This window comes from Pelobates fuscus, chromosome 12 (assembly GCF_036172605.1).
Source record: "Pelobates fuscus isolate aPelFus1 chromosome 12, aPelFus1.pri, whole genome shotgun sequence".
In the NCBI taxonomy this organism is placed as follows: Eukaryota; Metazoa; Chordata; class Amphibia; order Anura; family Pelobatidae; genus Pelobates; species Pelobates fuscus.
In genome coordinates, this window is record NC_086328.1 from 136,351,872 (window position 1) to 136,375,563 (window position 23,692).

Here is a 23,692-nt window from a genome sequence, read left to right on the forward strand (position 1 = left end):
AAAAATTGTTAATGTGGGTGGGTGAGTGTGTGTCTGTGTCTGTTAGTGTGTGTCTGTGTCTGTTAGTGTGTGTGTCTGTTAGTGTGTGTGTGTCTGTTAGTGTGTGTGTCTGTTAGTGTGTGTGTGTCAGTGTGTGTGTCTGTTAGTGTTTGTGTCTGTTAGTGTGTGTGTGTCTGTTAGTGTGTGTCAGTGTGTGTGTCTGTTATTGTGTGTGTCTGTGTCTGTTATTGTGTGTGTCTGTTAGTGTGTGTGTGTCAGTGTGTGTCTGTTAGTGTGTGTGTGTCTGTGTCTGTTAGTGTGTGTGTGTCTGTTAGTGTGTGTGTGTCTGTTAGTGTGTGTTTGCCTGTGAGTGTGTGTATATGTCAGTGAGTGTGTGTGTCTGCTAGTGAGTGAGTGTGTGTCTGTTAGTGAGTGTGTTTGTCTGTTAGTGAGTGTGAGTGTGTCTGTTAGTGTGTGTGTGTTTCTGTTAGCGAGTGTGTGTGTGTGTGTATTTAGAATGCGGGGCGGGGGGAAAGGATGGGTGGGGGTGGCGCTGTTGGGGGCTGGGGGGGCGCCTGAGTTTTGTCCTGCCTAGGGCAGCACAAAACCAGGATACACCACTGATTTCAATGAGGTGAAGCAGTTACAGTGCCTTCATTGTCCCTTAAATTATTAGCGCAATGTGTGTAAGACCTCCTGTAGAATATGTGACCTTTCTGTATTCCATTAATTTGTACTTGCGTCCGGGCCAAACGTTGTCAGCCATCACCTGGTTAGTATGAGATGAGGACTGAATTGCAGCCAACTTGCTTAGTATGTAGTTGATAATTGAAGCACTTACTGTACACATACCATCATAAACCATTGTATAGTAGAATTAATTGAGCAACTCGTTTGCAGACATATCAATAATACACAAATATTTATTGTATTTTTTATTTTTGACCACATGAACAGCACATGAAGGACACAAAGCAACCAAGCTTTGTAGGATTAAGCATGAGGCTGTCAGTTAAATGACTTTGTTAACTTGGAAAATGAAAGCCCAATTGTGTTTCTTGTATAAGCAAGGTGCAATGGATGAGAAACCCAGATTCATAGTCCATCCAGAGACTGTCTTGGCTAGAAGAAGCTGTGGGTGACTGACAAGGACCGATTCCATTCAAATTTAATTTCCATACAGTATAGCATTTAAATTGTGGGCCAATGAAGGCAGAGGGGGAAGACTGGTTATCACAAAATAGGATACGAGAATGAAGAAGAGGATTGTCAGGATGGTGGTAGTGATGTTTAGTAAGCAAGCAGTGGCACTGTAACTTCTAGCTGCATGTCTGTCTCCAGCCAGCTTCCGATCCCGGCACTGCAAAAACCACACACAGAGAATGAAGATAAGATAATTATTATTATCATATATGAATCCATGTAGTGTTATAACATGCAAGGAAAGTGAGGACTTTTAGGCCATTTACAAGTGGTTTGTTTATTGTTTTGCTACTACAGTAACTAGCTTATCGTGATTTAACAATCAGGGACCCACTGAAGTGACAAGGGGACTAATTCTTGGTGGAGAAGGACTCATGTCCTACATGGCCATGGGTGAATTGCCAATTTAAGGTCCCAGTTTATTCTTCACATAGGGATGGTGAATGGAGTCAAGCAAATACATGGTTCAAGGGCCTGTGTCTAACCCATGGGCTCTAACAGACTGCCTAAGGTCATTGAAAATTCTGCTCTGATTTTTGGGTCTGGACCCAGGGGTTAAGAACCATATCCAACGAGTCTAGGGCACAGTAGACAATTGGGAATAAGTGAGTTTAGGACAAAGAAAAAAACAGAAGCTAAGGGCAACGTGTAATGAATTTAGCTCGTGCTTATGAGGCCAAAGTAGTGGAAGAAAAAAATAAAGTGTGCAGGGTAGAACCTGGCTTAGACGATGGTGCTCAGTAAATTTGGCATTGTCAGAATAGATGCTTATCAACAGCATAAAATAATGAGTTTCAAGGTTGGACTTGACGGACTTTTGTCTTTTTTCAACCCAGACTACTATGTAACTATGAAGGTATCGACACAGGTTTGCCTCTAACATGTAAACTCACTGAGCAGGGCTCTCAATCCCTCTGTCACTGTGTCACTATACCCCACTCCCTCTAGCATGTAACCTCACTGAGCAGGGCCTCAATCCCTCTGTTACTGTGTCACTATACCCCACTCCCTCTAACATGTAAACTCATTGAGCAGGGCCCTTAATCCCTCTGTTACTGTGTCACTATACCCCACTCCCTCTAGTATGTAAACTCACTGAGCAGGGCCCTCAATCCCTCTGTTACTGTGTCACTATACCCCACTCCCTCTAACATGTAAACTCACTGAGCAGGCCCTCAATCCCTCTGTTACTGTGTCACTATACCCCACTCCCTCTAACATGTAAACTCACTGAGCAGGGCCCTCAATCCCTCTGTTACTGTGTCACTATACCCCAACTCCCTCTAGCATGTAAGCTCACTGAGCAGGCCCTCAATCCCTCTGTTACTGTGTCACTATACCCCAACTCCCTCTAGTATGTAAGCTCATTGAGCAGGGCCCTTAATCCCTCTGTTACTGTGTCACTATACCCCACTCCCTCTAGTATGTAAGCTCACTGAGCAGGCCCTCAATCCCTCTGTTACTGTGTCACTATACCCCAACTCCCTCTAGCATGTAAGCTCATTGAGCAGGGCCCTTAATCCCTCTGTTACTGTGTCACTATACCCCACTCCCTCTAGTATGTAAACTCACTGAGCAGGGCCCTCAATCCCTCTGTTACTGTGTCACTATACCCCACTCCCTCTAACATGTAAACTCACTGAGCAGGCCCTCAATCCCTCTGTTACTGTGTCACTATACCCCACTCCCTCTAACATGTAAACTCACTGAGCAGGGCCCTCAATCCCTCTGTTACTGTGTCACTATACCCCAACTCCCTCTAGCATGTAAGCTCACTGAGCAGGCCCTCAATCCCTCTGTTACTGTGTCACTATACCCCACTCCCTCTAACATGTAAACTCACTGAGCAGGGCCCTCAATCCCTCTGTTACTGTGTCACTATACCCCTCTCCCTCTAGCATGTAAGCTCGAGCGGGGATCTCAACCCCTCTTTTCCTGTGCGTCCAACTTGTCTGGTTACAACTACGTGTTTGTTAGTCCACCAACTGTAAAGCACTAAGGAATTTGTTGCTATATAAATATAATAATAATAATGTATTTTGTAAGTTCAAGTACTGGACAGTATATAATTTTAGAATTAATATATTTTTATGTTTGCTTAGAAATAAAAAAAAACTTTTAAAATAACGGTGACGGATCACCTGGCAACAGATGCTTCCTAGCTGACGCTGAGGACCGTAAGCACCGCACCGGACACCACAAGCACCGCAGACCCCACAACCACCGTAGCTTAGCTGGGATCTCGCTGTCTTCCTCCCACCCTGGACCAACCTCTGACATCCAGGACCGTGTGGGCAAGGCTCTCCTACTCCAGAGAGCGTAGCAGGAACAGCTCTTACAAGAGCTAGTGATTAATACCCAGGGGAGTATAAGGAGTATAGCAATCCCCAGTGTGAATATAGCAGTTCCCCTCCAAACACGAGACCAAGTTACGTGTTGAGGGTTTAGCAGGAACTCAATTTTTAATGGAGCCACACTGGCCTTTTATGCAAGTTTCCCAACAAGGGTGACACCCACGTGGACCACGTCGCCACAATAACACAAAAATTTGGACGCACACCACCTTGAAATGCTTATGGGAAAGCATGACAATCTAAGTCAGTCAGTACATAAAGTGGTAAAAATCTATATATTGAGCAAACCAATCTAAAATGATTCAAACTATTCTTTTATGTCCCATGTAACCCTGATCATTGTCAAAGTTCATTTCGTTGTCATTGCTCAATTTCACCTTTTCTCGTTTGTTTGCTGACTGTCCTGCACATTAAGTCTTAGCAGGAACCAATGTCAATGAGTAGCTCGTTCACAGAAATAAAATTGTGTAATAAAGTAATCATTATATATTTATATATTTTTTTAAAGGTATGGATGATTTTTGGAAAATCTGTTCAAAATCTGACAAAATAATCAAATACACAGAATTTCACATTTTTAAAAAATATTTTCTTTTCGATGATTTCTACTGCCAAACACAAAATATAATTTGATGAATACCAATTGATTTTGACCTCTGTACAGTCCTGATAACGTCAGGTCACCTTGGAGTGGCTTGTACTCGGAGTGGCCATGTTTAGTATGCACATTGTTGTTATATCTCCTTTTTTCTAACCTAAACAGAATCAAGTGTGCTAGTTTTCCTTCTTAATTAATTATTTCATCCATCATACTTATTTTGTAACCAGACTCTGACGTTTTGTTTTCCATTTCTATAATATACTTCTTTAAAACCCATGCCTAAAATTGCACCACATACAATAGATTTCATTGTACAAGGACATGAGCAGGACCAGAGAAAAGTCTTGAAAATTTATATTAATAATAATAATAATAATAATCATCACTATACAAAATTAGAGGTACCAAGTTTTTTTGTTTTGTTTTTTTTAAATGGTTTTAAATTGGAAAATGAAAATTGGAAAATGACTACAATTTTAATTAAAGGGACAGTATAAACCCCTTAACACATTTTCCTTAATCTAGTGTTTTTGGTGTAGCAGACCCCTGCAGACTCACTGCTCAATTCTCTGCCATTTAATGCATTACAAAGGAGGTGAATTAGCTGAGCTGTGGGACCTGCAGAAGGGAGAGGATTTTATGGATTTAAGGAAAATATTTTAGCGAAAACACTTTTTATAAATGACCTGCGTTCAAGTACAAAAAAACAAAACTTACCTTTAATTATGGGGCTACCTCAACACAACTCCCATTTTAGCAAACACCTAATCCTGCTATGATCTATTCATTAATGATATCTTACATTAGTCTTTGAAATCTACTAACTGGTCTGTTTGTTTCTTGTGCCATTCCACACTGGAACACAGAGCTCAAAGAAACAGGTCTGTGATCGGTAGCTAGATCACGTTACCACAGACACAGAACTTCATGTACAATTCAAAGCATTGTGACTGCCCTGATTCTGGGCATACAGCTTCGTGAAGGTCAATGTCAATATTAAACTCCATTGAATGAATGCTCACACACCTTACCTGACCACCACCACGTGCTGCAGAGGTAAGTGTGTTTCACAACACTATGAGAGAAAGGAATTGCAACACCTCGATGTTCGGGTCCAGCGTAACTTTGAAAAAAAAGTCCGGCTTCGAGCTCGAACTTGACCCCGAACCCCATTGAAGTCAATGGGGACCCAAACTTTTGGCCACAAAAATGCCTCTAAAAAAACTCCTGGAAAGGGCTAAAGAGCTGCAAAAGGAAGTAAAATGGGGGTAAGAGTAGGACAAGTGCCCTGCAAACAAATGTGGATAGGGAAATCACTGAAAATAACATACAAATTAAAAATACATCTGAGCCATAAAATAGCACTAGATGGAATCTTTGATTAAATCAAAATCTAAAGAATGGCTGTCAGGAGGATCACCAGAATTATCCATTTGAGAGACGGTTGGAGTGCAGGTTATTCTCTTTCATTGTTCAAACTGAGCTTAACTCCCGATGCATGGAGGAAAGACCTTCACAAGCCTCTGCTATTGTGTACCTAGTTTATACTAAGTGACCCATAGGTTGAGGAGACGGTGACCGTGGTGGTGTAGGTGGAAGCAGCGATGGAGGAGGAGGAGGAGGTAGCCAACACTGGTTTTTATGTTTTGTTTTTTTTATTTTATTGTGGTAGTCCACAAAATACTGGGACATACAAAAAAAGAAACATTTGCGGCCTGTGGTGCATTTCTTGCAGTCCTGATGCATAGAGAAAAGGCCTTCACAAGCCTCTGCTATTGTGTACATAGTGTTTACTAAGTGACCCATAGGTTGAGGAGGCGGTGACCGTGGCGGTGTAGGTGGAAGCTGCGGTGGAGGAGGAGGATGAGGTAGCCAACACTGTTTTTTATATATATTTTTTTATAGTTGCGCAGGCACTTTGTTGACTCTAGAGAACCTCGGGCCAATCGCACATTCCTGTGACGGCGACTTTGCATTAGGATGTCATCCATATCAACTTTCGATGCCAGTTTCTGCGCCTACCATGGTGACCACGGGTAACAGGGAATCAGGGTTCCATTCCGTACAGGGACCCTGAGAAACGGCTAACACATGAAAGGAAGGCAGCAGGCGCGCAAATGACCCACTCCCGACGTGGGAAGGTAGTGACGACAAATAACAATACAGGACTCTTTAGAGGCCCTGCAATTATGAGTGCACTTGAAATCCTTTAACTCTGATCAATTGGAGGGAAGTCTGGTGCAGAGCCACTGACCCGTGCGTGCTGCAGCTGAAACTCCACTATCGCCTGCTGCTGCTCGCACAGTCTCATGAGGCGGTAAGTGGGAAGGCCGAAGTTACGCTGCAGTGCAGACAGGCGAGCAGCAGCAGGGTGAGAACGCCAAAAGCACGCACAGCCGCTACAGTGAATGTCACATCCTGTTCCAAGTTGCGGATCAGTCTGGTGATGGCTTCTGGTATCCAGTACTCTTTTTTTACTGAAACTGTAACTGTAACTTTTACAGTACTGAAACTGTAACTTTACTGAAATCAGGGTCCTGCTAGGTGGCCGCACAAACGCTTGTGCTCAACACCAGGGGGCGTGCAATTACCCTGCACCAGACCCTGCTAATCCATTTCCCATTGTGACTCCTAACTTCAACATCAGGCATACTGGGTCCCGGTCGTCCAACCGCCGCCCAGACAGTGTCTGGATCCTGGTCACCAGACTGCCCACCTGACTGTGAAACTTCGAATGGATCGTTAAATCTGGTACGAACTCAAACTTTGTAGTTCGGGTTTGCTCAACTCTATTATGGATCCTTTGATCGCTACATGTATTACTTGGATAACTGGTAATTCTCGAGCTAAAACATGCCGACGATCGCTAGGGGACGGCTGCTCCGCTTTTGCACCCTGCTCCCTCTTATGCTGTGCTGGTGCCTCTGTGCGACCAGCGCCTCTTCCTCCAAACTGCACACGTCACTCGCATGACCTTGATTCCATGTGGGGTCTAGGACCTCATCATCCTCCACATCATCTTCCACCCACTCCTCAGCCCTGCCCTCCTTGCCGGTACGCACACTGCAGAAAGCCACAGCAGTTGGCACCTGTGTTTTTCCAGCATATAAAGTCTGCAAAAGACATGGAAATTGTTTTAGAATTGTATCCAGGCAACAGTTTTCCCTATAAACTGACCTCTCAGTTTGACTTGTGAGGGTATTGCTCCAGAATTACAATATTGTTTAAGTACCTCTTAGCTATTGATAACTGTGGCTATTGATGGTTTAAATATAGCAGCTTGTTATCTGGTAGTTTCTAGTGTAGAAAATATCAATCTGTTTTCTATCACTTAGATCTGTGTAACAAGTGTTGTAGGTGTGAAACAATATTACAAGTGACCGATGTAGTAAATTCGAATCAAAGTTACGCTTCGATTTGACTCTCAGATATGCAGTGAACACCCCAAATATACTATTTAGCACCAAAAAAAATTGACTTTTTAAAACTCCAATGTAAGCAGCAGATTAGCAGCAAAACAATTGGACTGTTTACAACTGCGCTGTAAGCGCACTATTAGACGCTTCTATATGACTCTTAGATATGAAGAGCAGGCCCCAAAATGTACTATTTAGCAGATTAGCACCCAGAAAATAAGAATGTTTACCACTGCGCAGTAAGCGCTCTATTAGACGCTTCGATTTGACTCTCAGATATGAAGTGCAGGCTGCAAATGTACTATCTAGCAGATTAGCAGCAAAACAATTAGAATGTTTACAACTGCTCTGTAAGCACACTATTAGACGCTTCTATTTGACTCTTAGATATGAAGAGCAGGCCCCAAAATGTACAATTTAGCAGATTAGCACCCAGAAAATAAGAATGTTTACCACTGCGCTGTAAGCGCACTATTAGACGCTTCGATTTGACTCTCAGATATGAAGTGCACCCCACTAGAATACTATTTAGCACCCAAACTATTTTAAGTTTTAAAACTGCAATGTGACAGCAGTATTTGACGCTTCTATTTGACTCTCAGATATGAAGAGCACGCCCAAAATGTACCATTTAGCAGTTTAGCAGCAAATGATTAGAATGTTTACAATTGCGCTGTAAGCACACTATTTGACGTTTCTATTTGACTCTCAGATATGAAGTGCAGACCCCAAAATGTACTATTTAGCAGATTAGCAGCAAAACAATTAGAATTTTTACCACTGCGCTGTAAGCGCACTATTAGACGCTTCGATTTGACTCTCAGATATGAAGTGCACCCCACTAGAATACTGTTTAGCACCCAAACTATTTTAAGTTTTAAAACTGCAATGTGACAGCAGTATTTGACGCTTCTATTTGACTCTCAGATAAGAAGTGCACCCCACCCCACTAATGTACTAGTTTACAGAATTATTTCCTAAGCTGTCCCTCACAACGGCAGCATCCTCTCCCTACGCGACTTCAGCTTATATATAGAGGCTGGGTCACATGCTGCACTGGCCAATCACAGCCATTAGTAGGCATTAGTAGGCATGGCTGTGATGGCTTCTAAGGGCACACGAGTCAAACGCTTGTTGATTGGCTGCCCTGCAGCCTTTGAAAACGCGCCACTAAATCGCCGAACACCGAACTTCAACCCGAACATACAGTGATATGTCCGTGTTCAGGTCCGGGGTCCAAAAACCGTAATGTTCAGTACAAACCCGAACTTTACAGTTCGGGTTCGCTCAATTCTAACCATAACCACTACAGAGCAATGATGGGGAAACTGCAGCTGGGGATCTTACCGAGATGTCACCACAATGCAGCCTACATGGGTAATTCCCAGACAGTTCCAATGGTTCCCACCCCCAAGTCAGTCTGATTTGAGTTTCATAAGAAACGGGATTAATGCAATTCAGCATACATCTAGATCTTGCCTCATCAAAACGCATTTGCTTTTGTAAAATTTATATCAGGACTGTTCTTGGGCCGTAGTTAACAGGTTTATGAACGATTGACGTTTCCAGGTATATCATTGAAAAAGAATGTCACACTACGGAGTTTCAACTTTATCGCCCTTGAATAACTCAATGCCAATGGTCGATTCCCTAGATATGACACATACATGTAATTCTTACCTTAACAGAGAAGACAAGGGCAAGGAATCCTAAGCAGCATACATTTGCAATCATGATGTTAAAGACCGAGAAGAGCACGTAATCTTTTATGGGAGGATCATCTTGTAATATAGTAACCACAGTGGATTGAGGTGGCTGACTGGAGAAATTCTCATACTGTAGCATCCCAGGTTCAGGTTTATAGTGTTTCTCATTGATTGGAGAAGAATCCCCAGCCAAAAGCTCTGTTAACGGCTGTGTGCAATTATCATTCTCCATAACTGAGGTTGATAAGGACATAGACCAGAGCTCTTAGTGAGAATGGAGATGGGTTTTATATCATGCCAAGTAAGGGGAGGATAATGGAATCCCTCCCTGTTTGGCTACAGAATTATATCAGGGTCAATGTGAAAACACAAGGGAAAGGTTAAAAATGTAAGAATGGATGAAACTGTAACATGGGCCAATGCAAAAGCAAACAAAAAGTAGTATATTAACAAGCTTTTTTTTTTTTTATATGAACACTGTATACAGGGAAATAGATCCTGCATGGAATACTTAAAAAGCAACTGAAAAATATAGAGTTCTAATAGATTTCTATCAAAAGTACAAAGTGTGAAAATGTTACAAGTGTGTTAATAGATATAGCTCCTAATACAATAATTTGTGGTAATGAAGAGAACACGGTTTTCAGGAATAGCTCTGCAAGTTTTGGTATGTGAACAGTTGTTTCCCACGGTATAATTGCTGTAGCCAGAATAGGGATAAGAACTAACAACTCTCACCTGCTGGGTGGTACCGAATACGTGGGTCCTCTAGCAGAGATCTGGAGAGGGTTCTGAGCAGTATCTTCCTAGAACTGAACTCCCACACATCTGGAATCTAGTGGAGTCACTCTCCCAACATGGGGGTTACAGCCCCAAGTACGCTTGGAATATGTTTCTCCAATAGCCATGAGACTTTAGCCCACCTGCCACATCAAGGCAAACCTCTCAGGTGGGTCCTACACTAAACTTTCACCTTGCTTCCTCGAGCTTCTGGCAAAGATATCTCTAATGAGACAGAAAGGTGTGCCTTGACATGGCAGGTGGGCTAAAGTCTCTCATGGCCATTGGAGAAACTAAATAACCTCCATTTGTTTAAATATACATAGGGAATAGCGCAGGTAAATTTTTTCTTTGATTTTTTTTTTATTGGGGTTGATGTGTACTATGGTCGTTGCTACCGCCCAGGAGTGATGGGAGTGTGAGTGCAAGGCTTGTTTTTTAGTATATGTACGCTACGGAATATGTTGGTGCTTTATAAATGCCAGCGATAAATAAAGTACTCCTATCAATAGTGGTACAACAACTGCCTTCACGTTACACATCCTTTTTAGCTATTCTGTCACTCCCTGGTGTTTTTCTACTGGGCTAATGGAACAAATCATTCTTGGAAACGAATTGACAACCTAGACCTGCTTAATAGGGCTTTCATGAAATATATACATATATATACGGATCAGCCACAACGTTAACACCACTGACAGGTGAAGGGAATCACATTGATTATATTGTTACAATGACACCTGTCAAGGGGTGGGATACATCAAGCAGCAAATGAATAGTCAGTTATAGATTATAGAATGTCATGTGTTGGAAGCAGGAAGAATATGAAAGTGAAAATATCTGAGTGATGGCTAGACAACTGTCAGAGCATCTCTAAAACAGCAATTCTCGCAGGATATTCCTAGTATGCAGTTGTTAGTACCTACCAAAAGTGGAGCAAAGAAGGATTACTGTGAACAGACATCAGGGTCATGGGGGCCCCATGACTCAGTAATGCACGTGAGGAGCAAAGGCTGACTCATCTAGTCCGAACACGCTGAAGAGCTATTGCAGCTCAAATTTCTGAAAAACTTAAAGGGACACTATAGTCACCAGAACAACTACAGCTTAATATAGTTGTTCTGGTGAGTATAATCATTACCTTTAGGCATTTTCATGCAAACACTGGCTTTTCAGAGAAAAGGCAGTGTTTACATTGCCACTAGGGACACCGCCAAGGAGGTGCTTCCTGGCTCAGTGCTGCACAGTAGGCAGTTCTGATGTTCAGTTTCCCCACGCACTGCCTGGGGACGCTGATTTTTTTTCTCATAGAGATGCATTAATTAAATGCATCTCTATGAGGAGGTGCTGATTGGACAAAACAGCATTTGGCCCCGTCCCCTTGTTGATGGGGAAAGCATTGGATTGGCTAAAAATCAGCAATTCTGATGATATCACCAATGCTGGCGGACCAGCGCAGCACTGGAAATAAGGCGAGTTTTATTACGTTTTAAACGGTGTGTTTAACACTATAGGGTCAGGAATACGTGTGTTCCTGACCCTATAGTGTTCCTTTAATGCTCTCCATTATAAAAAGATGCCAGGACACACATTGCCAGAGGCGTTATTGCCCCATTGTGTCTCATTTTCCCCCAGCAGCTCCTCCAGGTGTCTCATTAACCTCCCTCCCAACCATCCCATGTATCTGATTCAACCCCCAAACCGAGCCCTAGCCCTTACAGGTGTCTCATCTCCCGCCAGCCCCTCCTGGTGTGTCATTTCCCCTCTGCTGAGCCTCAGTAGCAGACTGCAGTGGAGGCTCTTCAGTTTCCTCTACTCCAGGGGTGTCCACACTTTTTTCAAAGAGGGCCATATTTGATGAAGTGAACATAGTGTGAGGCCCAACCATTTTGCCTGATATTCTGTGAACCATTAAAATGTAATGCAAATGAACTATTTAATGCAAACGGCATACTTTTCATTTCATCCCTTTATTCTCCCCAACAGGGAGAAGAAACCAAATGCAGCGAATCCCATGAGATCCTGCGACGTCCAAAAGATTGCGAGAATGCAGACCGAGGTAACTTCACACCCGTCTGCTTTCTCTTGGCCCCCAGCACTCAAAGATCCAGAGATCCCAGGGGTCTTGAGCGGAGCTCAGTGATTCACTGGGGGCCACAACAGGTAGATTAGCCAAACTACCTGTGGGCCCGTATTAAACCGGAATGCGGGACGGCCTTTGGACACGACTGCTCTACTCGGTCTGACAGGAAGTGTGCACTGCTCTCAGTGAGCACTTCCATGCAGACACAGGCAGGAGGGGAGCGCTGGCACTGAAGCTATTTACATAGCTGAAAAGAGACTTGCATCCATCAAGTTCAGCCTTCCTCACCTATGTTCTTGCTGTAGATCCAAAAGAAGGCAAAACCCCCAGTCTGAAGTGCTTCCAATTTTTAACCCCATAAGGACCAAACTTCTGGAATAAAAGGGAATCATGACATGTCACACATGTCATGTGTCCTTAAGGGGTTAAACAAACTAGGAAAAAATTCCTTCTTGACCCCAAAATGGCAGTCATATGTCTCTATTTATCCAATTGCTGTTTAAACATCTGTATGGACTCTGATAAAACCACCTCTTCGGCAGAGAATTCCATATCCGCCTTGTTCTTACTGTAAAAAAAACAAAACAAAACCCTTTTCTTTGCCTTAGATGAAATCTCCTTTCTTCCAGCCCAAATGTGTGACCTCGTGTCCTATGTATAGCCCTGTTTATGAATAGAGTTCCAGATAATGGTTTGTACTGGCCCCGAATATATTTGTATAATGTTTACATATCCCCTCGGAGGCGCCATTTTTACAAACTAAAGAGATTTAATTTTTCTTTTTTTAACCTTACTTCGTAACCAAAACGCTCCATTCCTTTTATCCATTTTGTAGCTCGTCTTTGCACTATTTCTAGTGCCATGATATGCTTCTTTAAAACAGGTGCCCAAAATTGCACAGCATATTCAAGGTGTGGTCTTACTAGAGATTTATAAAGAGGCAAAATATTTTTATCCTGAGAATTTATGCCCCTATTTATACGTGACAAAACCTTACTGGCCTTAGCAACTACAGCTTGACATTGCATATTGCTGCCTAAGTTGTTGTCTAAAACAATTCCGCAAACCTTCTCATGTGTGGTTACCTCTAATTCGCTACCATTTAGGGTGTAAGTTGCTTGTGCATTCTTGACCCCGAAGTGAATAACTTTGCATTTATCTACCTTCAATGCTATGCTTACACATTGGTCACAGTTGTTGACAGGGTGTCCGGGCGTCCTTGAGTGAAAAGGCAAAACAAATTAGGATATGTCGAAAGGAGTATAAAGAGAACTCCTTATTGAGAACCTCAGATACTTAAAGATGACTACAAATGTAAGTCCCGATGCATTCTTTGAGATAATAAGGATTACTGCCAAGAGCATGGCCTTAACTATAGCATCCCAACGGGCACAGTCTATGCTTCAAAGTCTTCTGTAAGCTCCTTACCATTCCAAGGCAACCTTCTCTCTGAGAAAGCTCTGAAGAAAGCTACTCAGTAAGTCGCTGAAAGCAAGAAAGTATTTCTGCCACAAGGGAAAAGACCTACATATTCATCATCATAGAAAGACCAAAGGTTATTTAATCAAACTATTCAAGATAGTAGATCTTACCGCCAAGAAAAGAGTATTCTAGAAAGTCGTCATGTAGAAATTTTCAGCCTTCTTCTTTCAACACTAAACCCATTACAGGAAAGAGATCTCACACGTAATCTACAAATTCTGAAGGTGCACCTGCCTAGCCAGATCTAATAGGAAGGCTCCTGCACACAGGGGGGGGGGGGGGGGGGGGAGTGGAGGAGGAAAGGCCATGTCAGATTGTGTATCACAGCTACTTCATCAAGGGAGTAATAGAGGCAGTCCCACCTTCCAAAACATTCAAGGGTTTATATTCCACTGCGTTTCTAGCCCCCAAAGAACCAATAATCCTTACCTGAAGTAGTTTCTAATTTTCATATGCTGCGAGAAGTCGTATTAGTGTCCTTTTACTTACCTCCATCGTCAGAACAGGAACCTAAGCTCCATCAGCGAGACATAAGAGAATTTCTGATACAAAAAGTCTTAGAGACGGACAGCTATTTTAAGTCACAACAATTTGTCCTTCCTACGGGGTCTAGAAAAGAGGAAGCAGCTGCCACTTCTACTCTAAGACATTGCATATCTAACCTCTTTATGAAGGCTTATCAATTAACCTACCCAACTCTTCCAGAGAAATTCAGAACCCATTCCACAAGAGCTCTAGCAGCTTCCTCGGATAATTGGTGTTTTGTTTGATAGCTGCAGGGTAGCTACATGGTCCTCTCCAATGACCTTCATCAAGTATTAGTTGGATTTGGCATCTACTACTTCATTTGATAGGTGTATTGACCTCCGTCTCCTGTCACAATAAAATTTGATGCAAGCATTATACTGGCTGAGTAATTATTTTTCCTCTACCTCCCATCTTAAGTCTGGATATTATTAATGTGTGATGTTGCCATGATTAGCTCGATACAAGCATCAATGTAAGGTGGAGTAACCCTTTAATGCATGCTTGAATAAATGGATCCATCTAGGATTTAGCTCTAGAATAAGAATCCACAGGTAAATCCCAGATGACTGATTCATGAGTATAGTAACCAGATTAACACCTAGCTCTGAAGGATGTGTTTCACAGCCCATGTTTAGAATCCACTGCATATAAACCAGACTTACTGATAGGGATGATGTAGTCTAGTCATTTCAAATACTGATCTCACACAGATCTAGGACCTACAACTCTCATGGAATAATTCACTAAAAAGTGAGAATTCAAAGAATTTCAAATTTAAGGTTAAAATAACTTAACTAGAATACACCTAGAGCAGGGATTCTCAACCCAGCCCTCGGGACCTCCTACCAGTCCAGGATTTGGGGATTACCTGGGTGTTTCTAAGGTGTTTAGAAAAAGGGAAAAAAAAAAAAAAAACACACCTTAAACACCCAGGTAATCCCCAAATCCTGGACTGGTAGGGGGTCCTTGAGGACAAGGTTGAGAACCCCTGCTCTAGAAGTTAGCAATGCCTTCTAGTCTTAAATTTGACATTTAGTTTAAATTCTCACTTTAGTAAATAACCCTGACAACATTCTTTGAATGCAGTAGATGGGCAGAGAACCGTGCCAGGTGTAGTTCAGTAACATAGCTGATTTCAATAACCCTATATTGACCAAACTCTACACACAGCACACCTTAGTCAGGTTGGGGTTAATTTGGTGCAACACCCCATGGGAACTGGAACAGCCAAGTTAATCAAATTTGGGTGCAGGTTGGTGGTTTGTGAATAGCAGAATCAGCAATGTTATATGGAGATTCAGAGGATTGCAACTTCATGCTGCGGCAAGTGCGGCTGATATAACTTCACTTGCCTATTTGTGAATATAGGAATGGGTTATGAAAAATAAAAATAAAGACTTGCAATAATCAAATTAGGGGGAAGACTCTACTTTTACAGGTGAATTAAAAAAGTGAGCAGAATGTTGTAAAGTAACTTTCTGTACAGTGGCTTTTTATAATGGGAAAATTGCATATGCATGCACACATATTCCTATATTCTTCTACACACATTGTAAGAGATAAAAAGACCGTATATACAAAAAAAATACAAAAAAAAGCAAAAAAAAAAAAGCGTATTTCTTTTTATTGTATGTAGTATGCAATGTAATGCTTAGGCATGTTGCATGGGCAGCTAAATCTAAACTTGTTGGCCACGGCTCAGTTTCCTTTTATTTTCCTAAAATACCAGGTCAGGGAGGAATTCTCAAACAACGAGAACCAAGTTTGGTAAGAAAACTAGATTTACATTAAAAAAAAAGTTAAAATAAATAAAAAGGTGTGCAAATAATTTACTGCAGCAAAAAATTGCTTTTCCTGCATTACGAAGGCAGACTGGAGATGGAACGTGTAAAGAAACATTAAAAGTTACATCGAATTGGCTTCCATAATTACTACCTACCTATGTATAAATCAAATGCAGGCACACTACTGGGGGAAAAAAAATGGAAAAACAAAACAATCCCTAATCCCCCAATGTACAGCATTTATATATGAAAATTATGTCACAGATCAGCACAGACAACTGACATGCACAAATGCAAGCAAACAAAAAAGTTTAAGCGTTTATCTAGCAATGAACAAATTAAATAAAAACGTACACTGCATTGTAACAGTGCAATAATTTCATTCAACAAAATAAAAAGCCCACTGTGCATAAAAAGACAAGAAGATGAATTTGGCAGGTGAGAAATATGGATATTGAAAATCATGGCTTACCTGTTATGTAAGCAAGACAGAAAAATGTATGGCTTGATAATTTGCCAGCAAAGCAGCAATAAATATGTAAAAATACTAAAAGACATTTGATCTGAATGGAGGGAGGGTGATGTTACCAGGTACAAAACTTGGCAAAATGTTCAAACGATAGCCATGTTTTAATGACTTTTAGTAACTTAATTACAATAAACCCTCTAAGTGCCAAAAACGTGAGCCACGTGTTTCATGGTCCTATAGGACTTAAAGAGTTAGAACACTTAAGTTGAAGAGGTCTGTCTGTCGGGGGGCAGGTGCCACCCCCAAAAAAACTTTATACAGAGTGGAAAAGAACGTATGAGAAATGGTAAATTACTTTGGTCACACTAATTGTCAAATAGTTATGCTTTCAAATACGTTAGCTTTGTGTATACATTTTTTTTTTATAAAAAAACTATTTTTACAACCATTTGAACCATAGTATCACTATTACTGAAGTGGTGAGTTCTTATGTCACAGGGCACCAAATTTTAAGAATACAATACAATATAAACATACACAAAAAGTCTGGTCAATGTGCATTTTTTTTTGTTTTTACACTTTTAAGTCTGTACAACACCTTAAAATCTAAAAAAAGGAAATTAAAAATAAAATAACAAAAATATAATGTTGCTGGTCCTGATCCCTTGCAAAGTTAGTGCAGCAGTGACTGGCTTTGACAGGAGTTGGCTGAAATCTTCAAGTAACACCACAGAAAAACCCCAATGGATGTCACTTTGTAGTCTTCAACAAACAGTAGGTATCACATCATACAGGGCCATTTGCAGATGCTCCATCCAGCAGAATCTGCTCTGTCCTAAAAGTGCAAAATTAGACAGTTAGGCAAGTTGGTCCAATTTTTATATAAGAATTTCTTCAAATCTTTCACTATGGTTTTACCCATTGCGCATTTAAAATGCTTTGTGTGTTTGCATCACCTGTTAAAATAGATCCTTGCACATCATGATACACAAAGATCCCTTTGCCAGAAATGTCAAGGACAAATATATAGCAATGCATAAATCTGCAATCAAATAGGCTAGAAATTCAAGGAATCCGTTTGAGACTGGCAATGCCCTCTGTCACACAGCTGTAGACAACCTGAATAATGTAGAACAAAGTCGTTTCTGAACAAAATCAAAATGTTCCCATAAACCAATTTCACCATATCCACCAACACGTTCTATGAGAGAAACTAAGTCACACAAATTGATCGAAAAACTTTACGAATGCAACATGCCTTAAAACATACTACTCTTATCAAAAGACCTAAAAACTGAAAATTCTTCCACATCCAGAAGAGTGCAGAGCATGAAGGTGTCTGTCCTCTCCAGTAAGATCAAACCAGGAAGGTTATTACACTAGCACACAGTGCATGATTAAAGGAAGGAACACTGTTATCCTGACACTGGAACTGCAGTTTGGATGTCAGGGACAGATGAAAACGATTTATATATATATATAAAAAAAAAAAATAAGTTTTAGGTTTTGTGTGTTTATTACCTTTTACCCACACTGCACTGGTCTCATTGTGGCTGGCCCCGCCTACATGTCTGATCAATATTGATTATCTCACAATCACATAGTAAAGCATTGGGAGGCTATTGTGCATGTGGATCAAAACAATGTGTATATCAGCATCTTCCCATATTGATATTTCGAATCAATGCATCTCTATGGGAAAATGTTCAGTGCATCCATGCAGAGCGTGGAAATGCTACGCCAGTGCTGCACACTGCAGCAGTGACACAGGAAGTACCTCTAGTGGCCATCTCAGTAACTGCCACTAGAGGTATTACTAGGCACAAATGTATACACTGCATTTTCTATGAAAATTAATCCTAACACTATTGTGCCCTCTGGTACCCCCCTCCCCCAGTACATAAAGGGTTAAAAAAAATCCTTGCTTCCTCAGACTTCATAAAGGGGGACCTGATGCACATGCGTGGCAAAGCATTCTTTTCATACCGCCTACACCTATAAAAGCTGCCACCACCAAGGCAATCTATAATTGGTGGGCATTCGGTTACCTCCACCAAATCTGATCTGTTCAACCAGCCTACAAATTTATATTCACTACAAAAAATAAAAATAGACAAATACATAAAGTGGAGAAAATTCACAGAAAACCCAAACAACTCACTGTATTTGCAAAGTACCAGTATTTATGTCCCGGGAGAGCTTTGGAAACTGCAAATTGCATTTGGTTCACAAAACAAATTACACTTTTTAGGTTTTATCAGATATTATACACTTTTTCTGATCATCTCTAGTTCTAGCCCAGCCTTCCTACTTGAGAGGCAAGTAGGCTGTAGGAATTTAAGTTTTAGGAGGAGTAATTCCTGTATTCCAAAACCTGGCTGAAAATGCACATTTAATATGTATGTACAGACATTTCTGATCTGTTTGTGACCAGGACTGAAATTCTCTGTGATTCCTGACAAGCAGAGACAAACCTTTATATTTCATACTCAATTCTCCAAAACAAAGATTTGGAAGTGCTTTTAGATGCTATTTTAAGTGAATGACTTCATTAAACTCTACTGGATAATCATTCCTTGCATCCACTACACACTTCTATTGGCCATTTAGCCATGATCAATAAATACTGGGCATGACACCTACCCCAAATAATAGATGCAGTGGAAGGATGCCCACATGCATCTCCTTTGCATATCAGGTGAAGTTATTCCCCTGACATGACAATCCGTGTTGCCATGCATATTCTTTGTGCTCAAAGAACTTTACTTCTGTAATGCCCAGCTGACACTTCTCTCTGCTTTGTGCTTTTTAGCTTTTGTTGCGGTATAAGTTAGCGCTATATAAATACCAACAACTATGGATTAGTTATGTAGCATAAGGCTGTACATTCATGCAATATTTGCATCTTTGGTAAATTCAGAGGCAAGTTGTGTTAACTTGGATTAATGGAATTCAGAGATAAGTTGCACTATTTCAGCAAAAAGGTTAAAAACTTTTTTCTTTTTTTAAAGTTCAGAAAATAAACCTTAATCCCATTTTTATTCTGGAATGCACATAGAATGAACACATTTCATTTAACAGAATACTAGAATTAAGAACAGACAAGAATCAGAGAAACCAACAGCTTGCCCTACAGTTATTCCCATGCTCCGGTCTCAAAAAAAGCTTTTGCTCACTTGTTTCATTACAGAGAGAATGGTTCTGAATGGACCCAAACAAGGTCAGAACAATTGCTCAGGGTTGCTGTATCACATGTGCAGAGGGAACTTGCCAGGGTTTCAGATCTGGACTGTCCTTACGGGTGGGAGCAGTCCCGTATTCAAATGGCCTAGTTCTCTCTCTAATGTCACAAGTGAGCAAAGATTCCATATTACTACCTTTAATTTATGGAGATTTGCTCAGGAAAGCTAATATTGCAAGATGAACCATCTCCAGTTTAATAGGCTAAAGATTTCCACCCACCACTAGCTGTAGCAAGTAATTTAGAGTTGAAATTCGCCACTGATTGGTATATTGTGGCAAGTAACTTTTAAGGCCTGGCTAGTATAGCGTGACAAATGTTAAGCCCTGAATTATCCAAGTATTCTGATGTATAACGAAAGTTCTGATATAACTGTTACACTAATCCACTGTGCCATTCCACGGACACTCAGAAGAGCAGAGAAGTTCATGTTTTATTTCTAGTTATAAGAGCTATGTTAGTGCAAAGAAATGTTGCAGTGATTAAGGCAGATTGAATGCAGAACCATCTGTTAATCATGATGTTTAGAGCCACTAGTGAGCCCATTTTGGTCAATTCTATGCCATTTAAGGATAACTGGTATAAAGACAATGACAATGAGGGCACACCATAGTCAAATATTTTGGCCCATTAACAGGTAATAGAGCCAGGGTACTCCCAATATCATAACCAGTACAGCATGCTGCAGTGGTTATGATGCTTGGAGAAACCTTTTAACTTTGATGATGTACAGAAAATGTATTCAACACTAATTAAATGTAAGATGCCATTAAAAGTGCAAACCTGTTCTGCTCTTGGCTGCTACTGTTGGGCTGTGAAATAGAGGAGTTTTCAATAGCTGCATCACAGTTCTCAACATATTTACAAGCTGGATCATGAGAGGTAGACAATTTCCCTTCCTCACTGAAAAGAAAAAACAAATTTGTATACAGCTTCCAATTGGTGAAAGTCTTACAGAACAAATTTAGGACAAGCATACAAATGGAATCATGCAAGGTGCCTTAACCGTATGAATCAGGGATGAGGTACGTTATATTTTGTGTTTAACATAAAACGTTTCACAGTGCATTAACCATGAAATCTCCCATACAAAATAAACAATGCAAAGGAGTGTGCTCAGGAGTAAAGGGTAGTTTATGGAGACCTGAAATAGATTACTTTGAAAGATACGTACCAATAGGATTTCAAGACTCTGAAGCCAACAGTGTGCGAAAGAAAGGAAAAGGAGGAGAAGAAGCAGGAATAAAAACAAAGGTTTGGTTGTTCTCTAAATTACAGAATTTGATAATTAGGACAAATGTTTAGAAAACTAAGCAATGAAAAGACTTGATTAATTCACATCTTCTGTATGGTGAAATATCAATAACTGGGGTGGCAAAAACAAAAAACCACAAAACTACAGAAGCTCTTCTTGGAAGGAAGTAATCTGTGAAATGTGCTTTCCTCCCTTACTAAGTTAGTGCTGCACTCAGAGTGCACTTTGCTTTTTTTAATTTCCAGCAACGATGCTGCAGGAGGGAAACACTAGAGCGAGGGGTTAGATCTTTTGACCTACATTTCTAACTTTTCTAGCAAAACAGAGCAATATGAACAAGTAATACAGCAATTTGATATAGGAAGGTTAAAGTTCACAAGAGAAACAAATACTCAGATCTGTGCACAGCAGAAGCAGCAAAGAAAGAAGGAGCTGGATATGCAGGGACATAATATACCCTCCAGACTGGTTTCTATTGATTGATAAACTCCAGTAGCACAGATCATAATAAAAAAAAAAAATTTGCAGAGTATTTGCCTCCTATCATTACTAAAATTAAGATTATAGGTACACTATGTTCCCAGCAACTATAGGAAAACCCTATATAGGAAGTATATCCTGATCTACATTCTTATGACTGTTCGCAAAATAGATTCATGCTACTACTGAAACATGCCACCCATGATTATAGAATAATGGGTTTAATCTGATGAAGAAACCATCAGTCCTAGAATTCGAAGGGTACTTGACACATACAACTTAATCTTAAGTGAGAGAATCATAATTCATCTATACATATTGTGCCAGTAAAGATTTCTCTAAAATCAGAGGTTAAAAAACAAACAGCAAGTCAGCAGAGAGATAAGAAGGCTGTGCTCTGCATGTCTGTTATAAGGGAGACCCTCCTCTGTGTGTCTCGCGTGCTTGTATCTTTGAATTTCTAACTCTAAAGGGTCCCTTTAAGGTGGCTGTGTCACCCCAAACTTACCTTTCCCCTATATATTTTTTTCCATTTTCTCCTTTTTCAGAAGAATCAGTTTTTTCTTCATATCTGATCTGTTTCTCTTTAAAAACACAATGTAAGGACTACTTTGTCATGCATAGGAAAAAAATGCATAGCACATTAGTAACTATTATGTCTTGTGTATTCCAGAGAATTAGATCAGAAATGAAGAATAGGATAATAAATTCTGGAAGAGGAGATGAAGTAGGAGAAAGGAAAGTTTGAGGTGAGAGCCACTTTAACGGAAAACCACTTAGTTGTATAAAATACGTTTGTAGTTTTCGAACCACCTGGCTTTACTCATCTGTCATGACAGGCTCACTTTAAAAGCAGTCAGCTCCAATCGGAATGGTTAACAGGAAAAACCAAACTAAATAGCTCTGGTGCTGGAAGCCAATAAGGAAGGTGTCAAAAATAAACCCAGGATACTTAAAAGAAAAGAACAAAAGCATTGTACAAAGCTCTAAAGCACATTTAGAAACGTGTAGTCAAGGAAAGGAAAAAACAAGTTATGGTCATCGTGACCTTTTAGCTTATCCATGGCTGGCTGAGTTAAAAGCACAGCTTCAAAGCCCCTGCTCCAGGCTGTCATTTTACTCCACCTGAGCACCTGAGGCCAATAGGAACAGGAGTATCCTGAATGGCATGGTGAGAGGCACTTGCCAAGCAGCAGATATGGAGAATAACTCCCATCAACCTCAACCAGTGGCTGGCTAAGACCAATAGACACATTTACCAAATGCTTTAGAATCATGATGCATCCTTCATGCTTCTCTATAGTATTTGACTGTACAATGCCTAGCACCAACAAGAAAGTGCTCAGCAAGAAGGATAGGGGTCTTCATTAACCTCAGAGACCAATCCTGCGACTAATAAAAGGTAGGATATTAGAGTTTAAAATACCCCATCATCCTAGCCCCCCCCCCCCCCCCCCCAAAAAGTGTATTTCATAAAGAGAAAAGGTTTATGATATACTCCTATCTTTTGCACTGTACTTTCAGTGAAATTCCAGCACAACCTATGCAAGACAAAGTAGCTTGACTAAAAGGTGGAGTTAGCACAGTTAAGACTAGTGGTGCTGAGGGGGTGGGGGGGGAAGGCTTTGTCTATTGAAGCTCCTGTGGTATTGCATGATCCTCCACAGACAAAGACGTGGCTGTGGCCGAAGCTACACAGGCGAAGACCCCACCAACCCCGCCCCCCCCTCCCGGGGGAAAAAAAAAAAAAAAAAAGGTTTACATATTTAAATCTCCAGTATTTCTAACATTTATAACATGAAGACTTTTATGAAGGACTTTAGAGGAAAGGAATTGCAATGATTTGAGACTTTACATAAAGACCAGAAAATCAGACATAAGAAAATATGGAGGATGAGAAATATGCATTATCAGTCTCTAGGGAAGTTGCAAGGAAGCGAGTTTGTTTATTTTGCTTATGGTCTTGTTGGCATATTCTATTAAAGCCTTGACTGAAATGCAAGTGGTAAAATATGGCTAATTTTTAAGAATTCAAACTGCATAATTTATCTTCATAATTTATCTAAACCAGGGATCAGCAGCCAACAGCCTGCACAATACGAGCAGGTCACAGTCTTCATGCAAATAATGGGCATCTCATCGAGAGTTTGTTGCTGCTACCACCACCAGCAATGGAAGAGGAGCTGCACTAAGCGTTCTATACACCGCTTCAGGCAGCTCGCTTCTTGAGAACTATCCTCTTCATGGCTTACTTGTGCCACCAGAGGCCAGTCAGTAAGATTAAGTTTAATTTAAGAACTGCACTGCTAATTAAGAGGGACAATGGAAGTG

The 23,692-nt window shown here is 40.8% G+C and overlaps 2 protein-coding genes across 13 annotated transcripts in view; both read right to left on the reverse strand.

Annotated features, from left to right (window-relative positions):
• Positions 1–882: 882 nt before the first annotated feature.
• Positions 883–9,536, reverse strand: LOC134578440 (interferon-induced transmembrane protein 1-like). Its single transcript, XM_063437444.1, has 2 exons — positions 9,234–9,536; positions 883–1,339 (listed from the first exon to the last, which is right to left on the reverse strand). The coding sequence occupies exons 1-2, from the start codon at positions 9,510–9,512 to the stop codon at positions 1,148–1,150; spliced, it is 471 nt and encodes a 156-aa protein (XP_063293514.1). The 5' UTR covers positions 9,513–9,536; the 3' UTR covers positions 883–1,147.
• Positions 9,537–15,739: 6,203 nt separating this feature from the next.
• PPP6R3 (protein phosphatase 6 regulatory subunit 3) overlaps positions 15,740–23,692 on the reverse strand; it is a 68,999-nt gene continuing 61,046 nt past the window's right edge. For 8 of the 12 annotated variants that reach the window (XM_063438135.1, XM_063438131.1, XM_063438129.1 and 5 more), the window contains 3 exons: positions 20,801–20,818; positions 20,410–20,529; positions 15,740–17,220 (listed from right to left, as the gene is read on the reverse strand). In XM_063438135.1, coding sequence (XP_063294205.1) covers positions 17,172–17,220; positions 20,410–20,529; positions 20,801–20,818 — 187 coding nt within the window. In that variant the 3' untranslated portion in view covers positions 15,740–17,171. The remainder of the gene's footprint in view (positions 17,221–20,409; positions 20,530–20,800; positions 20,819–23,692) is intronic. The other 4 variants (XM_063438139.1, XM_063438137.1, XM_063438132.1 and 1 more) reach the window with 1 other exon arrangement.